Source organism: Dermochelys coriacea, chromosome 4 (assembly GCF_009764565.3).
Source record: "Dermochelys coriacea isolate rDerCor1 chromosome 4, rDerCor1.pri.v4, whole genome shotgun sequence".
NCBI classification, from domain to species: Eukaryota; Metazoa; Chordata; order Testudines; family Dermochelyidae; genus Dermochelys; species Dermochelys coriacea.
The window spans coordinates 64,180,819-64,198,176 of record NC_050071.1 but is presented as its reverse complement, the minus strand read 5'-3'; the positions used below and the strand labels follow the sequence as shown (position 1 = coordinate 64,198,176).

Genomic DNA, 17,358 nt, shown 5'->3' with positions numbered 1-17,358 from the left:
TTTGTTTGTGAGCTGCCCACTAAAGCTCTGGTGAACTTTTCTGTTCTGTGTGCAGTTTTGGGGGCTGCTGGTTCAGGTGCATTTTGAGCTTAAGTGCACAGGGACATATGACAAGTTACAACATGGAAGCCATGTGATTTTTTTTCTGTTGCCCATCCTGGTTGAATCTGTCCCTGTGAACAAGAGGGTCAGCTCAGTAGAAGCTTTATTACGTGCTTCTCCTTAAAGACTGCATTTCAGTTGAACTCTCTGATTCACCTGGGAAAATCAGACTTTTTTCCAGCCCATTTCTATCTTTTAGGGGGGAACTAGTACATATTAATGTTGGTAAATCCCCCAGTTAGTGAAAAATGTCTTATTTTAATATTTTGACTAACAGCTATAACCCAGTTTTCCAAGAGGAAATGTATTCATTCCCTGAGGTCACAGTTCTGTTGCTGCATTAGGGCTGAAGCAAAGTCTCACTGTGTATTCCTGGAGGAGGGCTATGTTGCTCGTACCTTCTTCGATTCCTTCAGATAGCAGAAAATGTCATTTTATTGTTAGTCTCACTTTATATCTGAGTTTCACAAAGGACAATGTAATAGTAACCACTGGAGTCAGTGAATACTGACTGCTGTACTACCTACACTAAGCTAATATACTTTTATAATACTAACTGATGTCATGTTACTGGGTCATAGAGTCATAAAGAGTTTAAGGCCAGCAGAAACCACCAAATCATGTTGTCCAAACTTCTGTATAGCACAGGCCATCACCATCACCTGAACACTAAACCCAGCAACTAAAATTTAACCATGATATTACAGCCCTCATGGGACTAAACTATTAGGAAATTAAGGTCTACAAAATAGAGAGCAGGTTTCAGAGTAGCAGCCGTGTTAGTCTGTATTTGCAAAAAGAAAAGGAGTACTTGTGGCACTTTAGAGATTAACAGATTTATCTGAGCATAAGCTTTCGTGCTTTTCTTTTTGAAAATAAAGAGCAGCTTCTCATCAGAACTTCTGTGTCACACCCTTACTACATTTAGGATTTCATTCTCAACAAGCAGCAGCAGTGTAAATGGGTTGGTATGGACAGACACTGCACCCCTGCTCTCTAGCCTCTGCACAAGAAGACTTTTTGTATGGGCCTCAGCCTCTGAGTTGTTCAGAATCAGAAACCTGTCCCTTTCATTATAGTTGCTAGGCCTTACTTTTGGTGATTTGTTCTAATGTGTGAAAATGCAAACTTTGAATATGGGTCATGATGGAATTTGACCATGGGAACAATGGGTTCACTTATATTCAAGCCTTTTGAACTTCAGAAACTGCAAACTTATGCAAACCAGACCAGACTGTGACTCCTACTCTGCAAACTTGGAAGGGTTTGCCACAGATGAGACAGGTACAGATTTTAGACCCTACCCTGTGATGCTACTCCACAATTCCTGTTGCTTAGAAGCCTGGAAGGTGGCCTGTTGATAGATTTGGGGGGGGGCATGTTCTAGAAAAAGGAAAGACAACCTCTAGCCCCCATTTCTCTTCTGCCTGCAGGTTTTCAAACGTGTGCCTTGTGGAGATGGCAACCAAAATTTGGTCCAATATTTATTGCCAACACATTTGCACTCACTTTTGCAGTTGGTTTGCTTGAAGGATGCAAAGTAATATTTCTAAATGAGCTAATTTTGCAAAATTAGTTATTCTCTGATCTTTATTTTTCCACATAGACAAGATCAGTTTAGTCAATACTTTCTCCACTTACTTACAAAGTCTAAATAATATTAATTACAACTTAGCTTTTTCTTTAACAGTGCCATTTAAAATTATACAAGAACAGATTTTTTTCTCTGAAAGTCATAAGAAGAGCTGTTAAATACTACATGTACTAGAATATTGATCTTAATACTCAACATGCACATCAGTTTCGTGATCAGAAACACTTTAAATCTGTATGTTAATGACGGAAGATAATTATTTTGCTTTAATAATGTGGTATGCATCATCCGTCATATATTCCTAAAGCAGGATGTATGCTGTACATTTATATACAACAGTTGGTTTCAGCACAGACATTGCAGTGTCATGCTTTCATTCAAAATTAAGATGCCATATTTTCATTACAATCGCATGGCATCTCAAATGCAATATATTGCTTTGCAAATGCAAAATAATTTCACAGACTGGCCTTCGTGATTGGGAAAGGGAATAATGAAATGAGATATATTTTACACAAATGAAAAAATAAAAGATTTATCATAAATATATGGACCAGTATATGACATTGAAGAACAAGAAGCAGAAAGGAAACAATGCTCTTGCATAAAGATCAATTCGCTTTGCTGCTGATGGAATGACAGGCTTGGGAGGAGGTGGCTTCTTGTTGTTCTTTGCTTGAGATTTCCCCAGCCCACTGTTGACTTCAATGGGCTTTCCATAACAGTCATAGTTGGATAACTCAAAATCTCTCGGCAAGCTTCCAACGATGCTAAAATCATTGGATCTCAGATCAGATTTTGAGGTGCAAACTTTTTTGCACCTGGTCTCGCCAACCTATATAATAAAGAGTTTGGGAAATCATGATTGACTCACAAATATTTTATTCACAAACATAATGCACCTGTGACAGAACTTAGAAAACAAATATATATGAAATTACTTGTTGATGGGGATTCCCACATTAGCTTAATTTGTAGGAATGTAGGAATGTAGGTTGTAATATAGAGTACTTAAGGATGATCAGTCTATCATATAAACAAATGTAAACATTGATAATTATATAATTTTGAATATACAAGTGCCTCATGCTGTGGAACTAACTACACTATATTGCTAGATTGTATTATAAGGCTACAGAGAGAGAGAATATTTTTTCTTAGTGGATTCAGAGCACAAGAAAGTTCTTGTGGATTAAGAGCACAAGAAATCAAAGTAGATTGATATTATTTAATACTTACGTTACACCAGAGCTCAGAAGCTCCAATTAGGATTGGAAACTGGAAATTGCAGTACTTTACCCACTAAGCTTGAGCACAGAAAGTTTCCCCATACCAGATAACTAATATGCCTAAACCCTGTCAAAGAGGGACCCCCTCTAACAGAGAGAGAGCACCCTCCTTGTATCAATAGTCCTTGTCCCCTCTATAATGACAGCAACAAAGGTAATACAGCACTTTCCCAGAGCCATACATTGGCATGCTAGAGGATCTCATCACTGGAAAACTCCCCTAAGAGACTGAAGGGCAACCTTTCTCCCAGCTGTCTGTTCCCCCAACACTCCTGGAGCAAGGGGGAACAGATCATGGGGAAAAGGATTTAAACTCAGCTGTGTCTGTCTCTATCCCAGACTTGTCCTCTCCGCTGGTACATAGAAAGACAGTTTTAAAAATAAACTTTGGATGTAATTCAAGGACTAAGGTTTTGAAAAACAGTTACTTGGGTCCCCAGACCTGATCTGCAGAGAGTTTATATTTCAGCTGTTACAAACACCAGAAAAAGACTAAACCACCACACAAGCCAGTCAGCCTGAAGAGATTTGGAGACCACTGCTAGGCATCAATGGGAGGTGGATATCTAACTCTTGTATGCGTTTGAAAACCTCTCCCAGTGACTTCTTTCATTTTAGAATATTCAGAGAAGCAGTCAAAAAATAAAAATGTAAGTATACTGGTTTAACAGGTAATTTCAGGAGTGGAAAGCACATCAGGACTTTTGGATCAACTGAAAAAATATTTTGGAGTTTATATTTTACCCCTCTTTGAAAACTGCCAAGGTATACTGCATAAAAATAAACCCTAGCATCAGGAGAAGTACATCACACTATCACTGCTCATTTATTTATTTTTCTATTGCTGATCACAGTGATTTTGGTGGAGGTAATCAGTAAGTGTTCGATTTTGGCTATGGGGTTCATCATATTGTGCCACATGTGCCAAACTCAATTTTATAGACAAAAACCGAGAATTTGCAAACAGAATGCACTAATGCTGTGCTAGTTACCCAACACAAATTAAAGATTTTTTTTTAAATGATACATTTTACCTCAAAGATAAGGCAAAAAACATGTTTGGATGCTGCAACTGCATCTGCCTGGGCAGCAAGAAAGGAGAATTTGAAGGATTGGGGCCCAAATCAGTTTTTAATGTAAATGTTTTAGATCAAGAGTCATGGACTTCTTTTTCTTCACTTGTTATTAATCTGTATTTATTTTAGGGTGTCTGACTCATTTTGTCGTGATTAAAACCACTCAGGTTTGATGAATGGACATACCATAGACTCCTACCAGGAACCATTCATGAGCAATTTGGTACTACCTGAAACAAATTATTATTATAAAGAAATAACAAGTGCTCTCAAAATAAAACAAACAATAAACTAAATTAAGATGTCAAGATTAAAAAATATTATAATATTTTCAAAATAATTCTTATTCAATCACAGGAGGTAGAGGTGGGAGTAAAAATATTATGTTATCTAGCCCAGTGGTTCTCAAACTAGGGACACCTCTTGTTCAGGGAAAGCCCCTGGCAGGCTGGGCCGGTTTGTTTACCTGCCACGTCCGCAGGTTTGGCTGATTGCAGCTCCCACTGGCTGCGGTTCACTGTTCCAGGCCAATGGGGGCTGCAGGAAAGGCGGCCAGCACATCCCTCGGCCCTTGCTGCTTCCCGCAGCCCCCATTGGCCTGGAGCGGCAAACCACAGCCAGTGGGAGCCGCGAGTGGCCAAACCTGCGGATGGGGCAGGTAAACAAACCGGCTCGGCCCGCCACGGGCTTTCCCTGAACAAGTGGCGGCCCTAGTTTGAGAACCACTGATCTAGCCTCTACTAATGCAGGATTGTTTCCTGTAGTTTACAGTCCATGGATTTGTCCTGTGTAGTTTTAATTGTTCTATTAACTTACAAGGTTGTGCCGCTCTCCTTTGGAAACTATTCTCTGTTGTAACAACTCCTGCTCTCAGGAAATTGTTCCTGATATTCAGTCTCAATTTTTCTTTTTGTAATTTTATTATATTACTCCTAATCATGCTCCTTGTAGTACAGGGATCTCAAACTCAAATCACCACGAGGGACACATGAGGACTAGTACATTGGCCTGAGGGCTGCATCACTGAAACCTTTTCATACAACGATACAAAAATATAGTCAAAAATGAAAAAAAATGAAGAGTAATATAGTATGCTATTAAAAGTCAATGTATTAACTTTTTAAAAACTGTAATGCGAAGACAGGTTTTAATAAAATATAAACACTCGGTAATGCACCTCACTCAAATGACAAAACACTCATTTACTTTTAGAATTACTTTGGTTAACCCACCTCCGCACCCACTCCACCCCTTCCGAGGCCCCACCCTTGCCCTGCCTCTTCCCACACCTTCCGTGCCCCCATTCCAACCCCTTCCCCAAAGTCCCCACCCCAACTCCGCCCCCTCCCTGCCCCTATTCCAACCCTTTCCCCAAATCTCCACCCGGGCCCTGCCTCTTCTCTACCTCCTCCCCTAAGTATGCCACATCCCCGCTCCTCCCCTCTCCCTCCTGGAAAGTCATAAGCGCCGCCAAACAGCTGTTTGGTGGCGGGAAGTGCTGGGAGGTAGGCAGAGGAGTGGGGATGCGGCACACTGGGGTAGGCGGGGAGCTTGGCTGCTGGTGGAGTCGGCACCTATGAAACCCCTGTTGTAGTACCATCAATTATTCCTTTCCCTTCATGGCATTTGCACATTTATGTGTAGTCTGTTCCCATTTTCTCATTTAGTCACTGCTTAGGCAAGTTTTTAATCTTTCTTCATATATCAGTCTCTCCAGCTTTCAAATAAGTTAGTTGCTCTTCTCTATATTCCTTCTAGTTTGTCTATAATTTCTGGTAGGAATGTGAAATTATCCATGTTAAATGTAGCTCACCTGCTTTTCTATTCCTAGCAACATAATATTCCTGTAAACCTATCAAAAGCCACTGGCAGCTTTCTTTGGAAAGTCAACTAGCATGCAGATTGATTTTTGGATAGTTACACTGAAGGCTCGTAAGGACATTAAAATGTTTTTAAAGACTCTCCACTCTCCATTCCTTGTGCACATTGTCTTATCATAACCAGGCAAAACAATATAACTTGACTATGGGAACAATTTTATAACAGCTATTTTATAATTTGCTCAATCCTAGGTCTGGAGTAGCAATAGCTTGAAACATTACACATGGGACCTACATTTGCATGATAGAGCCAAATTTTTTAGATGTTAAGGCCAAAAGGGACAATTTTAACCATCTAGTCTGACCTCCTGCACAACACAGACCATAAAAGACATCCTTGAATTAATCCCAGCTTCAAGTCCAATAGCAGTGGTTGAACTAGAGCATCTTTTAGAAAAAAATTAATCTTGAATTAAAAATCTCCAGTGGTGGACAATCCACCACAAACCTCAGTAAATTGTTTCAATGATTAATTAACCTTATTGCTACAAATCTTGCCTTATTACTAGCCAGTGGATCTTGTCTTCTAGATCTTTTGTCTTCTACATTGAAGAGCCCTCTACTATCCCCATGTAAGAACTTATAGACTGATCAAATTCACCTCCTAACCTTTCTCTTGATAAGCTTAATAAATTCAGCTTTTTGAGTCTTTCATTATAGGGAATTTTTTCCAGTCCTTCAATCATTTTCATGGCTCATCTGAACCCTGTGCAAATTTTTAACATCCTTCTTAAGCTGTGGACACCAGAATGGGACACAGTATTTCAGTAGCAGTCACCAGTGCTGAATACAGAGTTGATATAACCCTCCTAATTGATATTTCCCTATTGATTCATCCAGGAATTGCTTTAGCTCTTTTAGCTCACAATTTCACACTAGGGATTCTTGTTTGGCTGATTATCCACCATGATCCCCAAATCTTTTTCAGAGTCACTGTTTCCCTTCAATCTGTGTGTCATCTTCAAACTTCATCAGTAATGATTTTATATTTTCTTCCAGGTCATAGATAAAAATATTAAATAGCATAGGGCCAAAAAACACTCCCTGAAGGAGCTCACTAGAAACAGACATGCTCAATGATGATTCTCCATTTACAATTAGTTTTTGAGACCCATCAATTAACAAGTTTCTAATCAATTTAATTTGTGCCATTTTGATTCAATATATTTCTAGTTTCTTAATAAAAATGGTCATCTGGTACCACGTCAAATGCCTTACAGAAGTATAACTATATTAGCTCAACACTATTACCTTTATCAACCAAACTTGCAATTTCATTAAAAAATATATCAGGTAGACAAGATCTCTTTTCCATAAACCCATGTTGATTGGCATTGAATATATTACCCTCTTTTAATTCTTTATTAACCAAGTTCTGTATTAGCTGTTCCATTATTTTGCCTGGATTAATGTTAGGCTGACAAGCCTATAATTACTTGAGTTATCTTGTTCACCTTTTTAAATACAGGTGAGGGCAATATTAACTTTCCTCCAGTCTCCAGGAACTTCCCTAGCTTTTTTAAGACATTATTAAAAAACAAACAAACAAAAACCCACTAACAGTCCAGATAGCTCTTTAAACTGCTCTTTTAAAGCTCCTGGATATATGTGATGGAAACCTGCCGATTTAGCAGTATCTAGTTTTGGAAGGTTCTATTTAACATCTTCCTTAGCAACTGTTGGAATAGAAAGTATTTAATCATCATCATATGATATGAATATCTCATCTGTCTTTTCCCCAAATACAAAATAAAAATAATTATTGAACACTTCCGTCTTTTCTTTGAATATTCTACCATTTCCCTCTAGTAATGGTCCCATACCATTGTTATGGTCCCTTTTATTCTTTTCAGAATGGTAGCTGTGTTAGACTATATCAGCAAAAAGAACAAGGAGTATTTGTGGCTCCTTAGAGACTAACAATTTTATTTGAGCATAAGCTTACATGGGCTAAAACCCACCTCATCGGATGCATGCAGTGGAAAATACAGTAGGAAGATATATATATACACACAGAGAACATGAAAAAATGGGTATTGCCATACACACTATAACGAGAGCGAACAATTAAGGTGAGCTATTATCAGAAGGAGAAAAAAAACCTTTTGTAGTGATAACCAGGATGGCCCATTTCCAGCAGTTGACAAGAAGGTGAGAGTAACAGTATGGGGCGGGGGGAATAAGCATAATATAATAAGCACTCAAAGGCCATATTATTTATTCTTAACTGTTGATCATAGTTTTCTCCTTGTGTCCTTTTGCTTCTCTTATCAATTTTCTTTAATTTTTAGCTTCTAATTTATATTTATTGCTATCAATTTCCCCCTTTTTCCATCTGCTTTTAATTATTAATTATTATTGCTGCTTTCATTTCCCCCGTAAGTTTTTTTTAAAATCAGTATAACCTTTTTTCATTGCAGCAATATGGATTCTGAGGTATCTAGTAAAATGTTCTTAAACAGTAGCCAATCATCATATATATTTTTATGTTTAAGTACTTTCTTCCAACACATATGTCTTATAATTGTTTTGAGTTTTGTGAAACTGGTCCTTTTAAAGCAGTCTGTACAGCACCTAGCACAATGGGATCTTGGTCCATTGTATGGGCTCCTATGTGCTATGGTAAAATAAACATTAAATAACAATACATTTATTCTGTTTGCACATAACAAATGTAATCAAGTCATGATCACTTTTACCTAAGCAACCACTAACTTTTAGTTCTGTGATCAATTCCTTTTTATTTGTCAAGATAAGGTGTGGTAATAGACTCTCCCATATAATGGTTGCAACAATTTCTGAGTTAGTAAAATTGTCATCCATAATTTCTAGAAATTCCAAGGATGTTTTAGTACTGGCAACGTGAGACTTCCAGCATATGTTCTTAGATTTAAGTTCCTCCTGATAACAGAGTTGTTCCTCTTTACACACTATAGCTAGGTACTTAAGGAGCCAGTCATCCTGTTCTGTAATGTGATTTGGTGGTCCATAACAGACCAGCTAGTACTCCATCTTGTGCTTTATCTCTTACTGATCCATTGAGTCTTGCCCTTAACAGGCAAACCTGATCCTAATACACAATGTGATAGAGTTCCTAGGTTCATTATCTTGAATTTATTCTACCTATATGATTTTAGGGCAGTTTGACTAAGTTTCTTGTATTTTATCAAGGAAATTGGTATGATACTTAAGTACCATCTCTTCTGTAAATTCTCAACACCTGTCCCTAAACCATCTTTATGGCAGAGCAATAGTATCAAAAGTAATGCTTAGCCACAAAAGACACAAACCAACAAAATCCAAGTGCCCATGGTCTGCTTGTCTTTAAGTCAGCAACAGTTAAAAGGTATTTAACATTGCTTTCACATACATAAACAGTAGTTTAGCTGTCAAAGTCAAAACTGTGCACGTAATGAATCTGCAAGAAAAATCTCTGAGGTTAAAGCACACAGGTGAAGGAAAAAGCACTATAGTAAGATCAAAGGAATAATCATATAAGTTATTAATCAGCATAGATGAACATAATATGCATCAGATGCCAAAGCCCAGAAATATGTTAGCAATGCTTTGAGAAGATTAGCAAGAAATATGCCTATTTCTCCTTAAGACTGACTGAATTGGGGGTGTTATCACTACCTTAAGGGAGCCATTCATCATCCGCCAAAGTCATTATTCTTTTAGCAAATGTTCAGTTCAGTCATCAGCACACATGTGTGGGATGACTTCTATAAATGGGCATGATAAAAATGTGACTTTTCAAATCCAGGAGGATTTTCCAGTGTTAACAATGTAATCTCTCTCTGCAATCACACCACCAGTGGTAGCAAAGAAAAGATGACTCATCTTGCAAACAGTTCTCCTTTTTCCTGTTTTTCTCACTATATGACGTTACTCTGCAGTAGAAAAAAAATCAAACTCCCATGGTGATTCCCATTAAAAAGTCAGATTTTGCTAAAAAAAAAGTGACCACAAAGCTTCATCAGAGATTATCAAAATTTTCTCCATGCTTAGAACCAGTGATGGAAACTGTGGGTAAAGGTGGCTCCTGATGTGTAGATTGATACGTTTTAGAGCTTTCTGCACTAGCAAAAACTATAACAGCAACTGAATCTTCTTTTGTTTTCTCTCACACAGGTATCCATGGTGATTTTGTTAGATCTACCAGATGCCTTTTGATAGCACTGATCATGAGGCCTTGTTAACACATCTGTAAACCCTAGCAGACTAAGACAGCACTTCCCTTTACATGTTTCAGTCTCAACTCTCAGAGGTTCTAGAAGATAATTTGGGGCAATTGGTTTTCTTTACTAATGACTCTTTCATTGGTAATTCTGCAGAGTTCCATCTTGTCTCCTTTCATTCAGTATGTATATGGATATATAGGAGATCAGATGAGATGATCTAATGGGCCCTTCTGGCCTTAAACTCGATGACTGCATGACAGTTGGGAGGGTTAGTGAAGAGGCTGTGAGGATTGCAATAGACTGATGACACCCAGCTCTATTTCTCCTTCTCATCCAACTCAGTCAGTACTGCTGAACACCTCATCCAGGGTTTGGGAGAGAGGACGTTTAGCTATCTGAAGTGTAGTCTGGGGAAGATGATGCTGGTAGGAACATCTGGAAATATAGCAATAATTCTATCTGTCCTCTCAGCCATGGATGTGTACCCACTTTTTGTTTCAAGAGTTCACAATCTGAGGCTGTTGTTGAAACCCCTGCTGTTCTGAGTGCAGATTTGAAGAGAAAGGCTTTTCTCCATCTTTCTCTGGCTCAGAAATTGAGACAATTTCTTGGGACATGCCATATATGATCCCTTTGTCATACTGTCACAGGTGCAATCAACAGAAAAACTCAAGGTAGGCTCCCACTGGTTTAAAAGAGGGAGTTTCTACCAGGGAGGGGCTTTCTTGACTTTGGAATTTGCTTTCATTCCCCACTCTCAGTCCTAAATAGCATCAATCTTAACCTTTAGAACATGCTGCAAAGACCATCATTTTATACAGATTGGGACTGAGAGGCGTGATAAGGACTGGCATTTCTGGGTGAGCCTGGGTATTGTTTGCGTTTGATTTTAATCTCTGGTTGGTTATTTTCTAGTTTGGGGATGAGGGGAAGTTACTGTTTTTATCTGTACCTTTAATAATGTAACGGGTACCCAGAACCCAGGATAGATTCTGTTTCATTGATTATAAATTGAATGAATAAATAAACAAATAAGGTGCACTCTGGATGTTTACTTTTGGGTGTAATTTCAGCACATTTGTCCTACTAATGTGCTTTTTTGCATTCAAGATAATGATTGGGGCCCAAGACCTTTATTAAAGATGCTGATAATGCTAATGAAGCACTAGAGGGAGACAGAGGGTAATTTGTTGCCAGAGTGATTATAGTAAAACAGTGGTCACCAACCGGTCGTTTGCGATCGAGTGGTTGCTCCTAGAGGATTTCCCAGTCAATCGTGATCTCAGGTAGCACAGCGTGCCTGCTGCTAAGACAGGCTCTCTACCCCGGCCCCATGCCGCTCCTGAAAGTGGCCAGCGCAGCCCTGCGGTCTTGGGGGCAGGGGTCTCCCTCTGAGAGAGGGGCAGCCTGCAGAGCCACGTGCCCCCTGCCCCTTCCATGGGTGCACTGCCCCCTTCTGGGAGCGGTGTGGGGCCAGGGTAGGCAGGGAAATTGCCTTAGCCTCGCTGCACCCGCCATTGACCAGGAGCCACCAGAAGTAAGTGCTGCCCAGTGGGAGGCCGCACTCCAACCCCCATCCCTAGGCCCCCTCCCAGAGCCAGCACCTTGTACCCCCTCCTGCACCCCAACACTTTGCCCCAGCCTGGAGCCCCCTCCTGTACCCAAACTCCCTCCCAGAGCCCGCACCCTGCACCCCCTCCTGCACCCCAACCCCGTGCCTAGGCTCACCCCAGAGCCCTCTCCCACAGTGCGAACCCCTCAGCCCTAGCCCAGAGCCCGCACCCCCTCCCAAACCCCAACCTCCTGCCCCAGCCTGGTGAAAGTGAATGAGGGTGGGCGAAAGCAAGCGATGGACGGGGGTGGGGGGATGAGTGGGGCACGGCTTTGGGGAAGGGGCAGGGGCTTTGGGAAAGGATGGGGTAAATCTTGGGTTTCCCTTAGATTCAAAAAATGATCTTGGGCGTAAAAAGGTTGGAGACCACTGTAGTAAAGGATCCTGCCTGCATTGTTAAAGTAGTGTTGCACAGATCTGTGCAAAGCTGTACATTTCCAATCCTCATCTCATGGTATTGAGTGCTGAAACTTTCTACACAGATGATTTTAAGTGAAATAAAGCTATTTCTCACCTCAGTTTACAACGGCAAATTAGGGCATGTCTACACTTGCAAAGTTACGGTGCCGGCAGTTACAGCACCGCTCAGAGAGCACCCAAGGAAAACCACTGTTGTGTGTTCACACTGACAGCTGCCTGCACAATAGCATGTTCACACTTGCGGCACTATTCGGAGCAGTGCACTCTAGGCAGCTGTCCCACAGAGCATCTTTCTCTTTTGCCACTAAGACTTGTGGGAAGGCAGAAGGGGTCGCGGGGCATCCTGGGTCCTGTCCCAATGCCCCATGATGCATTGCTTCACATCCCAGCAATCCCTGTGCTTCCATCTGCATTTGGTGCCATCTTTCAGAGATTTGTGTACTGCGTGGCCTGCCCTGCCTCTTTCTGGCTGCAGGAATGGATCCCAAGCTGTTGACCAGAATGCTGCTTGCACTGACCAACACATCACAAGTGGCAGTGGAGTTATTCTTTAATGTACAAACGCAAGAGGAGTGTGACATTGATCTCATTACGCATACTAGCTATGACAGGAGAATGCTTTTGTCATTCACAGAGGTGCTGACCACAGAGGAACGCCGCTTTTGGGCTCGGGAAACAAGCACTGAGTGGTGGAATCACATCGTGATGCATGTCTGAGATGACGAGCAGTGGCTGCAGAACTTTCGCATGAGGAAAGCCACATTCATGGGACGGTGTGATGAGCTTGCCCCAGCCCTGCGGTGCAAGGACACGAAACAATGAGAGCTGCCCTGTCACTGGAGAAGTGTGTGGCGATTACACTGTGGAAGCTGGCTATTCCAGACTGCTACCGATTGGTCACTAACCAGTTCGGAATGGGAAAGTCAACTGTTTGAATCAGGTTGATGGAAGTGTGCAGGGCCATTAATCGCATCCTGCTCCGAAAGACCGTGACTCTGGGCAACGTACATGAGATTGTGGATGGCTTTGCACAGATGGGCTTCCCTAACTGCAGAGGGACAATAGATGGCACGCACATTCAAATTCTGGCACCAGACCACCTAGCCACTGAGTACATTAATCACAAGAAGTATTTCTCAATGGTTCTTCAGGTGCTTGTGGATCACTATGGACGTTTCACAGACATTAATGCAGGCTGGTCCAGAAAGGTGCATGCTGCACACATCTTTCGCAACACTGGCCTGTTCAAGAATCTGCAAGCAGGGACTTTCTTCCCAGACCCGAAGATCACCGTAGGGGAAGCTGAAATGCCCACTGTGATCCTGGAAGACCCCGCCTACCCCTTAATACCATGGCTTATGAAGCCATACACAGGGCAACTTGACAGCAGCAAGGAGCAGTTCAACAATAGGCTGAGCAAGTGCAGAATGACTGTGGAGTGTGTATTTGGCTATTTAAAAGCCTGCAGGCGATACCTGTATGGGAAGCTGGACATGGCTGATGACAATATTCCTGTGCTTATTGTCACATGCTGTATGCTCCATAATATTTGTGAAGGAAAAGGTGAAAGCTTCACTCAGGGCCGGACCGCAGAAGCCCAGTGCCTGGAAGCTGAGTTTGAACAGCCAGAGACCAAGGCTATTAGAGGGGCACAGCACATGGCCATAAGGATCAGGGATGGTTTGAGGCAGCAATGTGAAGCTGACAGCCACTAATTTGTTGCTATGGTCAGGATTGCAGTGCTTGTAGTTCTAGGAGGTGATTGGTGCACATGATGCAAGAAGGGGCCTTAACATAATTGTATGTTGCTTTGCAGTGCTCTTTTTGCTTTCAATTAATCGAATTAAGATTGATTTCAAACAAACACACTTCTTTTTTTGAAAGACAACAACCAGAGGAGAGAATCAAACAAAAAAAAATCATCAACAGGGATGGGGATGGGGGAATGGAAGGGTCTCAAGAGGAGGAGGGGTCCCGGGACAGCTATAGATTTGTTTCAGAGTAGCAGCCGTGTTAGTCTGTATTCGCAAAAAGAAAAGGAGTACTTGTGACACCTTAGAGACTAAAATTTGTTAGGCTCTATAGATTTGTGTATGTCCAGGGATCATACCCAACCTTCTCCTTTGGAGTATGATGCAGTGGGTGCTGTACTTCAACGGGGCCAAACTGCAGAGGGATGGGTGTTGAGTGTAGTGGGTATTGGGAGTCCACACTGCTGGACTGTGAGAAGGGAGGAGTGGAATGCTGCAGATAGAGAGTGGAGCCAGGAGGTTGATAAGAGTGTGTTGGCAGTGTGGGGGGTGCACATGGGAAAGAGTTTTGCGACAGCAGCTGCAGGGGAGGGCAGGCGCGAAGCTGCTCGGTTTGAAGAGCTAGTATCGCCTGAAGCGTGTCCGCTTGGTGCTCCATAACTGTTAAGAGCAGCTCTGTAGCTTCTTTTTGGTGTGCTGCGTTCTCCTTTCTTTCCCTCTTCTTGCTGTCCTGCCACTCCTTCAATTCCTTTTTCTTGGTGGCAGAGTGCATCATAACCTCATGTATAAAGTCCTCCTTAGTTCTTCTTGGATGCTTCCTAATTCTTCACAACTGTTCTTCTTCCGATAACAAAGAGGGAGGCTGTGCTCCCAAAGTCATCTCTGTGAATTTAAATCCAACATTTTAAAGAAGCAACACGGACAACACTTTCAGTACTTTAAAACACAGCCAGTACTCACACACCTGTCACTAAGTGACTGACTCCAAGTAAGCACACATAAGCCACAAGATCCCTAAAATGGTGAGTAGCTGCAGGGGCAGGGTAAATCACTGTTCCCAGACCCTGCTGTACACAGGGCACATGGCTCTTGGGGAAAGCCAGCACTGTAGGGTGGGCCTGATAATCATTCCTGGCCCCACACTTTCCACAGGAGGTGATCATAATGGAAGATATCTCGCTGCTGAGGGTGAGCAGGGAATCAAGGGAGGGTCTTCTCCAAGCCTGGGGCTTCTGCCCTGGCCCCTATGCAGCTAGCCTGTGTGCAGCAATGGTCCCCCAGCTTCCCGACAGCACAGTGGTGCGAGTAAGTTACCGTTAATGAGGCAAGAAACAAATCAGCTCTGCCAAGGAACCTGCAGCAGTGGATTGCCCAGTATCTCCACGAGAGTTTCCTGGAGATCTCTGAGGGAAGATTCCTGTGAAGTGAGGGCTGCACATGCCTCTCAACTCATGCTGCTCAAACTAAGCATGAGGTGGGAGACAAGCCTGCTTTCTGCAACACTCCTGTCCCCAACAACTCTCTTCAGCAATTCCCAAAATCAGATCCACTTACCAGGGGCCTCCTCTCCTGTTTGCGCTTCACCAAGATCCAACTGATGTGGCTGTCTAGGCTCCTCCTGGGTAGAAAAGAGATCCTGACTGCATGCATCTCTGGCCTCTGCCATCATCCTCTGCCTCTGGCTCCCCATCTTCATCCAAGATTGCCTCCTCCTAGTTCAGTCCACTCTTGACTGGCACGTGAGCCAACGAAGTATCCACAGGGGACTTTGCAGTGGAGGTGGGGTCACCACCTACAAAGAGCTGGACGTGATACTCGAACCAGCAGCTTGTGGACGCAGCACCCGAGCAGCCGTTTGCCTCCCGTGCCTTGTGGTAGGCGTTCTGCAGCTCCTTCACTTTGACCCTGCATTGCAATGTGTCCCGGTCATGGCTCTTTTCTATCATGCATCTAGAAATCTGACCATAGGTATCATAATTCCGATGGCTGGAGCACAGCTGTGACTGCACTGCCTCCTCTCCCCCAATGCCAATGAGGTCCAGCAGTTCAGCAATGCTCCAAACGGGGGATCGTCTGGTGCATGGAGCAGGCATGGCCACCTGGAAAGATGCACTGAGACCACTGCACACATTGCCGAGCAAACAGGAAGGGGACTTTCAAATCTGCAAAGGAATGAATGGGGTGGGGCTAACGGTTGGTCACCTGAGGGCAGGGCAGTAGAGTTCAAACCGATGGCCAGAAAGGTGAGAACAGGCATTGTGGGACACCTCCCGGAGGCCAATCGCAGCACTGTAATCACCATGGTGTCTACATTGACACCGCAGCCCTGTAGCCACGGCGCAGAAAGCTCTACGCCTCTCATCGAGGTGGTTTTTTTAGAGCACTGCATCTGCACAGTTTCTGCTCACTAAGTGGCTTGGCAGTGTGTACACTTTGGGATTACCGTGCTCAAAACTGCTTTACTGCACACAAACTTGCCAGTGTAGACAGGGACTTAGACTAATTCTTCTAATAGTTAACTAGACAGTATCATTTGTCACCTTTAATGATGATTCCTCTCTGCCTTTCTTGACTTGTGAATTGGTTTTAGTTTCTTTAAGGAAACTGTCAAAATATAAGGAGTTCTGTTTGGACAAGAGGTGCATTTGCAATTAATTATCTCTCTCCCTCTCCACCACTCAGCTTCTTTTGCCTCTGTAGTCTTCAGTCTTGGCGCTATCCTTGAGGTCTATAGCTCTCCTCCTCCACCCACTGTCTCAATTCCACCTTTGGTGAAATCTTCAGGTATGCCTATAGTCCTTCTTGCCTTAACCATTACAGGTCTATGTCTCCAGGACTGTAGTGTGTTCAGAAATCTGCTGCCCTCTCTCTTACGAGGAAAGAAGCATCACCATCCTCAAGCACCTCCCCTTGCTCCTCTTCATTCATTGTAGGATCAAGTTCCACATAGCTTTAATTATTCTGAAAGCTCTCTGTGGGGTTAACTGCAGTTTACCTCATCGATCCATTGTCTGCTTACCCCTCCCAAGACATTTAGGGCCAATCTCCACTTTTGTCTCACATGGTTTTTGTTTCAGACCACTGTTGGTCTGAAAGCCTCCTTTTGAAGTTCCTGCCACCTGAAACAGCATTCCTATTTTTTGGGGGGGGGTCTCAAATTCTCCATCTCTTTTAAAACATTGTTTCTCCCTTGCCTTCTGTATGCTTCTTAATGTTTTCCTCTCTTGGTCATTGGCCTTCATGACTTCTTGTGTTCACCATTAAGTATCTCTACACCATGTTTTCTGTAATCTGTGAGATAGGCCCAAAATGTATAATTGGGATCTACTTTTGAGCTCCTTTTTAGCCCTTCGTATTAATAAAAACCATCTGTGAAATGTGGATTTGGATTTCAGAGCTTTCCAAAATGTCAGGCAGTTCAGATATGGAGTTTTCAGTCAGGCATACTTT

General features: G+C 42.5%; 1 protein-coding gene across 3 annotated transcripts in view; it reads right to left on the bottom strand.

Moving 5' to 3' along the window:
• Positions 1 to 2,234: 2,234 nt before the first annotated feature.
• GLRB (glycine receptor beta) overlaps positions 2,235 to 17,358 on the bottom strand; it is a 72,885-nt gene continuing 57,761 nt past the window's right edge. For 2 of the 3 annotated variants that reach the window (XM_038401016.2, XM_043513239.1), the window contains one exon: positions 2,235 to 2,531. In XM_038401016.2, the coding sequence (XP_038256944.1) occupies positions 2,235 to 2,531 (297 nt within the window). Of the gene's footprint in view, positions 2,532 to 14,472; positions 14,791 to 17,358 lie in introns of those variants that run through there. The other variant, XM_043513240.1, reaches the window with a different exon arrangement.